The sequence below is a fragment of the Lactuca serriola genome, chromosome 3, assembly GCF_051521515.1.
Source record: "Lactuca serriola cultivar US96UC23 chromosome 3, Lser_US96UC23_V15, whole genome shotgun sequence".
NCBI lineage: Eukaryota > Viridiplantae > Streptophyta > Magnoliopsida > Asterales > Asteraceae > Lactuca > Lactuca serriola.
The window spans coordinates 23307376-23319373 of NC_136410.1; the positions used below are offsets into that span (position 1 = coordinate 23307376).

General features: G+C 39.2%; 1 protein-coding gene across 1 annotated transcript; it reads right to left on the reverse strand.

The window, feature by feature from the left end:
• Positions 1-10009: 10009 nt before the first annotated feature.
• On the reverse strand, positions 10010-11151 carry LOC145095086 (uncharacterized). Its single transcript, XM_079033026.1, has 2 exons — positions 10548-11151; positions 10010-10473 (listed from the first exon to the last, which is right to left on the reverse strand). The coding sequence occupies exons 1-2, from the start codon at positions 11149-11151 to the stop codon at positions 10010-10012; spliced, it is 1068 nt and encodes a 355-aa protein (XP_078889152.1).
• Positions 11152-11998: the final 847 nt, after the last annotated feature.

Below are 11998 nucleotides of genomic sequence, written 5' to 3' on the forward strand. Positions count from 1 at the left end.
CTATGGTCTGAAATCTCAGATGTAAAATATGCATAACACTTTTAACATACCAAAAACCAAGATTTTTTTTTTCTATTTTTAATAAAACATTTTTATAAAACCATATGATAATCAACCATTGTTTTCAAATCAAATCCATAGAAAATCAAAGTATCAACAATCTCTCGAAACATAGAATAATAGGAGGATGTGTGCAATCATGTGTTCATCTTGCCGCGATCATCAGAAGTACCTGAAAACATTCCAATCAACAACTGTAAGTGAAAGCATAGTAAGTTCCCCCAAAATACCCCACACAACAATACATATACAAATGCATGTAATCTAAGATAACAATATAACACTGGATTGTCCGCGGGCCCATAGTTATCGAACTAGACTGCCCTCGGGCCCACAATCCTCGGACTGGATTGCCCCCAGCCCATATCACACGGTTGGATTGCCCCGAGTTTTTTGGACTACAACACAAAGTCGTACCGCCTCAACGCAACCACACTATGTTGACATATGCAAGCCGTTAATCATACAGATCTACCAATCTAACAGATCACTACAATATAATAACATCCGACGTACAAGGACACATACTGCAATATTAAGTATAGTGATAAAACTCACCTCCCAGTCTAGAGGATATGAACACTAATCACAGATCCAATAATTAGCACTACAGGTCACCTATACAGCAAACATATACCAAATCTCAAACTATAGCTCTAAAACCCTAAAGTTGACATGAAGTGAAACTTAGTCAAAAAGTTAATGGTCAATGGTTAAAGTCACTCAGCTAGTTGCCACGACGTGGACAAGCTTATACCACATCATAAGGAGTGTAGGAACTGCCCATACCATGGAGACCAAACCTCCACGTCGTAGGAACTGCCATAACATGGAGACCAAACCTCCACGTCGTAGGAACTGCCCATACCAGCTTAATTCATTAAGCTTTTAGTCCTTTACCCCACCCATCCATACTTTCCGAAAGGCTTAAATACTCCTAAAAGACCCTAAAAATCATAGCTTTATAGAAATGCATGTCCAATGCATGCCTTAAACTCAAGCTAGGTCAAAATGGTGTAAAATGGGGTCAAGATCTCATGCAAGAGTTAAAAACTCTATCAAAATTTAGATCCATCAATTCTAACTACAAAGGGACTATGGGAATCCATAAATTTGGCAAATTTATGGAACCCCAACACTCTAACTAGCCTAAACATGAAGAAAAGCACATGAAAAACTAGATCTAAACACATAGGATCATAAAGCATGGAGCTTGAATACTCATAAAGGCCCATAGTGTGTGATAGAAGGTGATGGTGAGGCTTGTAAGCTAAGATGATGAACCAAAACTCTTCCTCGTATTCTTCTTGGCTAAAAATTAACCAAAAAAGGAGCTTACAATCAATAAAGGAGGATTAGGGTTTTCTTGAGGGTGAAGGGAGGTGATGGAGGCTAAGGGTCTGCAAACCCTAGTCCCTACTTCCCTTAAACTGGCACAAAACCCTAAAAAATTAGGGTTTAACATAAATGGTCGCCACAACGTGATCAACAGGTTGTCATGTTGTGGCGCATACTTAAATGTGCATTTCTTATCGGCCAATGCCACGACGTGGGAGATACATCACCACGTCGTGGCTCTCAAAATCTTTTCTTTTTGAAATTGAATACCATAACAACTAATGAAATATATACCTGAAACTTGGTGTTATAATACTAAGTAGCCAAAAAAAGTTATTCAAGGACACTGCATATGATAAGACTCCACAACGCAAAACATGGTCGTCCTGTAGAGGAGCAACATGGGCGAATACTCATGGCCAAATAGTTTTGGGGCTCCAAATTAATATCAGTTCTTTATAGGGAGTTTTCATAAGCACCAAGCTATTGAAGCAAATAAAAGTGATGCATAAGTGACAAGAACGAAAAATGAATCTAATAAAATTTAAAAACTGTATGGAAAACGAATCAACTGAAATACAAAGAACTAATGGTCACTATGGAATCAACGATCCCGTTTGTTCAATCATAGTGTATGCCTCTAATTGTTTATTTCAAGTATTTAATGCATGTATGTATCATTTTTTGATCTAACTCTTTATACATATTCTATTCCCTCACAACGTGTAATGAAGTTTGTATGCCACTTTAGATTGTATGTTTCAAGTAATATATTGTCTTTATGCATTTGCGGTTTCCAGTTATACGAAATAAGCTATTTTTATATTGAATATTAATTTTGGTTTTGTTTTGATGTTTGATAAATACATTTGTTGATCAAAATCTCCGTACACGTCGGTGTTTGATTATTGGTTTGTAGTCGGATACGAGAGTAATTTCTAGAAGTTATTGGATTTGTACTAATGTGTAATTCGTTAAAATTTTAAATTACTTTAATGATGGTTTGAGTCTACTGTGGTTAACAACGTCGATTAATATAAACATTTGCACCATAATTCGTGATTTTTAGCTACATCGGCCTAAGCTCGTTGTTTGTGTACTTGACAATATTCTTATTTTGATGTACAACAAAATCATCTCTCATTGCTTGGAGGGATCAAACATTCGTGTGCTTTCCTGCTATACTGTTTTGATCTTGAAAATCAAGAGGCGTTGAAGATCCTGAAATTTTTGCCAAAGAGAACACGAGTATATAACTACCTTTTTTATATGACTTTGCAACATTGATCATTTAAAGTTTAATAGATATTAACGTTTACCATACTAATTAACGGAACTTTAAACTAGTTTTCTTTTTCTATAGTAAACTTTATATTTGCTTCAATCATGTTACTGTTTCATATATTAATGTTGACGATATTTTTTTTTTGAAGGTTTTCAATTTTTATTCTATACCGGGGCTTAATTCGACTTGGATCGTGCATGGCCATGACTCAACAACAAACCGACAAGGTTCCCATGTTGAGGATTTTAACGCTAGACTTCCAAACTTAGCGACAACATGTTGTTGGAATTTTATATATAAAGGAATTGCAAGTTGGCAATTTCCTTTGTATCCCACATTGATGGGGAGAAGAAACTTTTGAAGGTTTATAAGCCTATTCCCTTGGTAAGCTTTCAAAGGTTTTAGTGGATCGAAGGATTGGGCCAAGCCCACGCGTGCCAAGCCTAACAATAGTCGACGTCGCGATTTAGTCGCACGACGCATCGGTCGCTAGGAGCTGAGGAGCCATGATGAACAGAGTGGAACCCGATGAGGGAAGTGGGACAATGTTCAGACCTTGGCTGTCACAACAAGCAACCAATCAGTTCCAGTCCCAAGGGCGGGTAAAACGAGGCCTCGACGGATGGGAACTCCTACTCTGACTATAGTTTTGCGATCTCTAAGCGGGATTTTAAGTCATCTATCCTTTATCTTTCCCTAGCGAGTGAAGAAAGAGTGGATGTTTTGAACGAGTGTTGAGCGAGTGAAGTGCCCCATAAGCTATTGATGCCTTCTAGGGTTACAATACCTATAAATACAGCTCCCTAGGAGCCACATGAACACTCACGAAAATCTAAAAGCTCTCACCCACTCTCTGCATTTTTTTTCTTCTAGTTTCCGAGTAGTCGCTTTGTGTTTGTCGATTTCCAGTGCTGTTGGAATATCGATCAAGCTGCATTAAATCCTGGGTTTTACTCTGTTGCTTACAGCCAGTAGAAGCGAAGTAAAAACCTTTAAGGACAGGAATCTGATCCGTGCAGTTGCTTCAAGATCAAGTCAGCAATCAACAGGTCGGTTTTATTTTTCTGTCTTGTGTTTAATTCGTCCAATAACAGGACAGTCTTCTTCTACCTTTCTTATAATCAGATCTAATCAAGAAGGATAGATCTGGTTTCTGGACGAAACTTGGTAAATATAATAATAATTGAATTTATTTTTCGCAACTAATCGACATATAATTCACAATATTATTTGTCGGTTTCCTTGCGCGTCTTTTGGTTTGATTTACAACATTCTTAAAGGTTTTTTATTTTGTGATAAATCAACAGACTAATGGACACTATTGCTAGCCTCCACTTCATGAACCAAGAGTTTGCCAAACTTGACCAATTCGATGGTCAAAACTACACTCGGTTGGCCGAAAAGGTCAAGTTCATGCTTCATGTCTTGAAGCTCTCCTTTGTGTTGGACCCAAAACTGGCACCAATTCCAGATAATCCAATTCCCAAAGAAGGGGAATCTGTGGACCCAGCGGTCATTGCAGAACTGGAAAAGCAAAGCATTCTGCGTAGAGAATCCGAGGAATTGTGTGTGGGTCACATCAAGAATTCCCTATCTGATCGGCTCTATGATCTTTACTCGTCGGTCAAAGATCCAAAAGAGCTATGGAATGCGTTGGAACTTAAGTACAAGGGACATGAGGAAGGTACTAACAAGTACCTTGTGTCCAAGTACCTTGTGTCCAAGTACCATGAGTTTCAAATGGTTGATAACAAATCGATTATGGAGCAAGTGCATGAACTCCAAGTCATGGTCAACAAGTTGAACGCACTCACCATCTCTCTTCCAGAACTCTTTCAGGTTGGTGCGATCATCGCAAAACTGCCACCCTCGTGGAAAGATTTCTCTAAGAGAATGATGCACAAGTCTGAGGACTACTCCTTGGATGATCTGATGAAACACCTCCGCATTGAGGAGGAAACTCGCATCAGGGACAAGAGAGGTAAAGTTGGACAAAGTGTGCATCAAGTGTCAGCTGGGAGTTCTAGCCACAAAGGCAAATCTGGGGGACAAAACAAGAAGAACTTTGGACCCAAGAAACAAAGCTTCAAGAAACCGGGTCATCAGAATCCTAACTCAAAGCCAAAAAGGGCCGGTCCTTGCCACATCTGCGGAGAGATTGGGCACTATGCAAGAGAATGCAAAGATCGCAAATCAGTACCGGTTGCACACGCAATCGAGAAGGTGACTGACATGGTGGCCAATGTGAACCTTGGAGATATTTTCATGATCTCCTCTCTTACTCGAGCAATCTGTGCTCGAGGTTGGTTCGTGGACACTGGAGCCACTGTGCATGTTTGTGGGCATCGAGAAAGCTTTAGCACCTACCACCCCATGCCACAAGGGACGGTTGTCGTCTGTGCTTATGGCCACAGAGCTGAAGTTCTAGGAAAGGGTGATGTTCGGTTGAAGTTCACACGTGATGAATGGGTGACTCTTCGAGATGTTCTTCATGTTCCTACCATCTCGAAGGGTTTGGTTTCTGCGGACAAGTTTGACAAGGGTGGGTTCAAGATGGTGCTTGAGAGAGGCAAAATTATGATCACTAAAGGCAGAAGACATGTTGGGAGGGCGAACAATACTTCGAGAATGTATCGCTTGTGTCTTAGTGATGAGGGTAATGTGAGTGGTCCTAGTGTGGAGTGTGGTGTTTCTAGTGTTGCTAGTGTGTCGAGTGTTGGTAATGATGTAATTGATGGATTGGTTGCTAATGTGAATGAAGTGAACTTTTCTGGTTATATTGTTTGTTCAATTTCTTTATGGCATAAACGTTTAGCTCACACTAATGTTAAAAACATTGAAAAAATGCAAACTAAAGGTATGTTAAAATATGACACAAAAGATTTTGAAAAATGTGAAACATGTGTAAAATCAAAGTTCACTAAGAAACCATTTCCATCAGTTAAGAGAAACACATCTTTACTTGAGTTGATTCATTCTGATATATGTGAGTTAAATGGAATCCTTACTCGAGGAGGAAAAAGGTATTTCATCACATTTTGTGATGACTTCAGTAGATATCTACATGTTTATTTGCTGAGATCAAGAGATGAAGCTTTTGATGCATTTAAACGATATAAGGCCGATGTCGAAAATCAACTTGAAAGACACATCAAAATTCTTCGCTCGGACAGAGGCGGAGAATATTTCAACCAAGAGTTTGACACATTCTGCGAAGAGAATGGAATCAAACATGAGAGAACATCACCATACACCCCTCAACAGAATGGTTTGGCTGAAAGAAAGAACCGAACTCTTTGTGAAATGGTCAACTGTATGTTGAACCAATCGGGTCAACCAAACAATCTGTGGGGGGAAGCACTATTAACTGCTTGTTATGTTCATAACAGGATCACTAGTCGTGTGATTCCTACAAGCCCTTATGAGTTGTGGAAAGGTAGAAAGCCTAACCTAGACTATTTGAAAGTGTGGGGGTGTGTTGCTTATTATCGGACTCCCGATCCTAAGCGAACCAAATTGGGAGCACGAGCTAATAAGAGTATATTTATTGGATATGCTCAAAATAGCAAGGCTTACCGATTACTAGATATTGATTCTGGTGGTGTTGTGGAATCCAAAGATGTGGAATTCTTTGAGGACAAGTTTTCTAAGGATGAAGAAAACTCTAGTCATACAACACCTACAAGTACCTCTCGAGAAATACTCCCACCTCCTCCTGTTGTGGAGGAACCAAGGAGAAGTACTAGGGCTAGAATTGAGAAAACCTTTGGAGATGATTTCTATTCTTATTTGGTCGAAGGAACACAAAAGAAAGTGACGAGAGAGGTCATCTTTTCAATTAATTTGGATGATGATCCTAAGACCTTTACTGAAGCCATGACGTCTCGGGATGCTCCTCTGTGGAAGGAAGCAATCAATGACGAAATGGATTCAATTATGGGTAATGGAACTTGGGAGTTAGCTGAACTACCCAAGGGGAGAAGACCCATAGGATCCAAATGGATATTCAAGAAGAAATATCATCCTGATGGATCCATATCTGCTTATAAAGCAAGGTTGGTTGCAAAGGGCTATAGGCAGCGAGAAGGGATCGATTATTTTGATACCTATGCCCCAGTTGCTAGAATTAGTTCAATTAGAACTCTCATTGCAATATCAGCTTTGAAGGGATTGTACATTCATCAAATGGATGTGAAGACAGCCTTTCTGAATGGTTATCTCAAAGAGGAGATTTACCTGGAGCAACCTGAAGGTTTCGTAATACCTGGACAAGAAAACAAAGTATGTAGACTTGTTAAGTCTTTGTACGGGTTGAAACAAGCTCCTAAACAGTGGCATGAGAGATTTGACACCACTGTGACTGCCTTTGGTTTTCAGCACAATAGTGCTGACAGATGTATTTACTCTAAACATACATCTGATTACATAGTAGTTATATGTCTTTATGTTGATGATATTTTGATCATTGGCACTCACCTAGAAGGTATTCTTGAGACGAAGAAATACCTATCCTCGAACTTTAAGATGAAAGATCTTGGAGAAGTAGATACTATTCTTGGTATCAAGGTGAAGAGGACAGGTGGTCAGATTTCTCTGAGTCAATCTCATTACATAGAGAAAATTCTGACAAAGTTTCAACATTTGAACATTAAGGAATTTAACACTCCTTTTGATTCAAGTGTGAAACTTAAGGTGAATTCTGGTCGAGCTGTGGCTCAACTGGAATATGCTAGTGCAGTTGGGAGCATGATGTATGCTACTCACTGCACGCGACCTGACATCGCATTCGCTGTAAGCAAATTGAGTCAGTATACAGTTAATCTAGGGACGAAGCACTGGAAAGCAGTGGGTAGAGTACTAGGATACCTGAAAAGGACAAGTACTTTTGAATTGACATATTCGTCATCTAATGGAATACTTGAAGGTTATTCTGATGCCAGCTGGATTGATCACACTAGTGATTCAAAATCCACAATTGGTTGGATTTATACTCTAGTTGGTGGTGCTATTTCTTGGGCGAGCAAGAAACAAACATGCATAGCTCATTCAACGATGGAAGCAGAGCTAATTGCCTTAGCAGCAGCAGGCAAAGAGGCAGAGTGGATTCGAGATCTACTTATGGATATACGTTTGTGGGATATTCCGATGCCTTCAATACCCATGTACTGTGACAGTGAGGCCACACTGTCTAAAGTATATAATGCGGTATATAATGGGAAGTCAAGACATGTAGGTCTGCGACACAATTTTGTGAGACAACTAATTGAAAGTGGTACCATCAAGGTTGTCTATGTCAAGACAAGTAGGAACTTGGCAGATCCGTTTACCAAACCTCTGACGAGAGATTTGGTTACATCTACCACGAGAGTCATGGGTCTAAAACCACAATAGAATCATTTAGTGATGGAAACCCAACTTGAAATTAGTGCTCCTAATTTTCAAGTTTAAAGGGTAACAACGAAATTACTAACGATAGAAGGTACTATCATTCATGATAGATCCATGTGAGGTAGGATAGTGCGTCGTTGCCGAGAATGAGGTTGAGTTACGACTCTTAACATAGTTTTGGAGACATCTAAGCAACGAAGATGTTGTAAAACTATGCCTATATGATCTAGAGGTGGTGCCGCCTCAAGTGAAGATTAGTGGTTTATCTTCTAAAGGGTCATGAAAAGGATTTATAGCACATGGCCATAATAGCGCTCAGGGAGAACACAAATATGACTTGTGATGTGTGGGGCTAAACCGGAGAGGTCATTTAGGTTCATGGTTTAAAACTATAAGGATACCATTGAATCGGTCTCTTCTTGTTTGTTCTCATTAAACTAGGGTTTAATCTTCGAGACACCCGAGTGACATCATCTGTCTGAGTGAAAGGAAACTTACCAACTTGGTGGGGGATTGTTGGAATTTTATATATAAAGGAATTGCAAGTTGGCAATTTCCTTTGTATCCCACATTGGTGGGGAGAAGAAACTTTTGAGGGTTTATAAGCCTATTCCCTTGGTAAGCCTTCAAAGGCTTTAGTGGATCAAAGGATTGGGCCAAGCCCGCGCGCGCCTAGCCTAGCCTAGCACTAGCCGACGCCGCGAGTGCGCGAAATGGCGCGATTTAGGCGCACGACGCATTGGTCGCTGGGAGCTGATGAGCTTTTATTTTTGACGAGTTCGGGTCAAGTCGGTTTGACCGATCCAGGTCAAATGGTTGACTGCCGTTGACTTCGTGGAGGCCAAGTCAGGGTATTCTAGAAGGATCAGGAAACGGCTTGCTTGGAGAGCAAGCTGTCGCCCTAGGGTTTTCTGGGGCCGGCCTATGGGGGCCCGTTTGATGCCTTCTAGGGTTACAATACCTATAAATACAGCTCCCTAGGAGCCACATGAACACTCACGAAAATCTGAAAGCTCTCACCCTCTCTCTGCGTTTTTTTTCTTCTAGTTTCCGAGTAGTCGCTTTGTGTTTGTCGATTTCCAGTGCTGTTGGAATATCGATCAAGCTGCATTAAATCCTGGGGTTTTACTCTGTTGCTTACAGCCAGTAGAAGCGAAGTAAAAACCTTTAAGGACAGGAATCTGATCCGTGCAGTTGCTTCAAGATCAAGTCAGCAATCAACAGGTCGGTTTTATTTTTCTGTCTTGTGTTTAATTCGTCCAATAACAGGACAATCTTCTTCTACCTTTCTTATAATCAGATCTAATTGAGAATGATAGATATGGTTTCTGTACGAAACTTGGTAAATATAATAATAATTGAATTTATTTTTCGCAAGTAATCGACATATATAATTCACAATATTATTTGTCGGTTTCCTTACACGTCTTTTGGTTTGATTTACAACACATGTCACGTCAAAAACGTTAACTTTCAAAGGGGAAATAAATGAATAAAGATTCAATTGGACAGAAGACGAAACATGAAAAGAAAGGAAGCACGGGTGACATATTGTCAAAAAAAAAAAGCACGTGACATGCACATGAAGAAGAAACAGGTGGATCGCTCTTCAATTTGATGAAAGAAGACTTAGGTGCTGTTTGTTTTTCTGAAGCCAAAATGTCTGCAGTCTGCGGACCACATCTGCAAGCCTCTGCAGTAGAAGAGGTGGACCAAACGTCTGCAGTCTGCAATAAGAAGACTGTTTGTTTTTTAACGTCTGCAGGCTGCTGAAATAAACTGAATTTTAAATAAAATTATTTTACAAACTTAAAATGATTTTTCAACACCAAAATTTTAATAATAATAGTCTTATAACATTGAAAATAAAATTCATGCAACTAAATTAGTCATACAATAAAAAAAATGTTTTACAATAACAATTTCATTTAAAACAATTCAAAGTATATTGTGCATCAACTGATCAGCAATTTCATCACGTAACTGAGTCATATATTCACGGTCTGCTGCAGTACCATGTGTTGGAATCTCGTCTTCATCATCATCAATGGCCACATTGTTATTTCGAAACGGGACATTGGGTTCATCGTATCGTGCGAAATACTCATCACTCAATCCTTCTTTCCTTATATAATTATGAAGCGCGAAGCATGCCATGGCAATGTTTCTTTGTGTCACAAACGGGAATGGTGCCATCCTCTTCAATATAGGGAAGCGTGCTTTCAAAACACCAAAAGCACGCTCAATGACATTTCGAAGTTTTGCATGTCCATGGTTAAATTTTTCTTTATTGGTCAATGCACGTCTTTGACGAAAATCTCCAAGCCAATACCTCACATTACGATAAGGGGCCATAAATCCTCGAGTGTGTGCATACGCGGCATCACAAAGATAATATTTGTCTGAAAAAAAATGCAAAACACTAATCAATTTTCAAATTAAAATGAAAATATTAAAAAAAAAAACAAAAAATTACCTGGTGGTGGAAACGGGAATGATGCTTGTGGATCGGCTACTGCTTCTGATAATATTCTAGAGTCATGCGCTACCCTTTCCCACCCGGTCACAACAAATGTAAAAATCATATTGAAGTCACATATTGCCAATACGTTTTGGTAGCAATCTCCTTTTCCCCTACTTCTATATAAGTCTTGTTTCTTAGCAGGGACAACAACATGTATCAAAGTGCCATCAAGTGCACCAACTGCTCCTTTGAAAACCCTTCGTAGCCTCCTATTATGTCCTGGAATGTTTGGATTCGGATTAAAAGATGTTGGTACTATAACATCTTGTGCGAAAAGCATCATTTTTTCCAACACTTCATAAAAAAATTTATGAATTGTTTGCTTCGAGTGTTGAAATCTCCGCTTGATAATCACGTAACGTTGATTATGTCCGATCATCATCAAAAACATAGCCATCTTTTCCTCAACTGATACATGTTTGCTGTCCTTTAATGAGTAATTTGCTCTAAAATGAGCACATAGTCGTACAAAAGATTCACGGGACATGCGTAATACTTCAACACATTGTAAACGATTACGGTGTAATAACTCCAATGTGTATTCGTGTCCCGTCATTTCCGAATCATTATCCCGCAATCGTTTCACACCCCTCTTCCAAAAATAACGGATGTATAGGTACATTAGAATTACGAGAAGTAACTTTTGATCGTGATCCATATGAACCTAAAATCAACAAAGTAGAACTTTAAAAAACATTACATAAACCATATTTCAAGTATCAAATAAACATTCCATTTATCATATTTCAAGCCAAAATAACATTACATAAACCATATTTCAAGTATCAAATAAACATTCCATTAATCATATTTCAAGTACCAACAAGGGCAAAAAGACCTAACAAAATAGTTCCAACAAAGGCAAAAACATTTAACAAAGTAGTTCCAACAAGGGCAAAAAGACCTAACAAAATAGTTCCAACAAAGGCAAAAACATTTAACAAAGTAGTTCCAACAAGGGCAAAAAGACTTAACAAATACTTTCAACACTAGAAAATCATAGAACAATCTTCCCATCCTTCAAAACTCCTAAACTGGTACCCGTCATCTCAAGCCTCCCTCGTAATATCTCGGGAACATCGGGCAAATGCATCCACATCTCTCTCATGTTCATGGTTCCTCCAAAAATATGATATGCGACAAAGCGTAAAGGATCTGTAGGGCCTAACTGAAGGACCTCTAACTTCTCTAAACACTGAGGAATTGTATACCCTTTAGTCAAACTTTGTAGAGCTTTCTTCATTTCAAATGCTAAATCGTCAGCAGTAACAGAAGTTCCATCAGGTGAAGAAGCAGACGGTGAGGCACTAGGAGCTACAGGAGTTGAGGGTTTAGCCCTTTTGTTGGGGTTACCGGATGGTGTAGCAGTATATGGTGAACCAGCAGAAGGTGAAGCAGCAGAA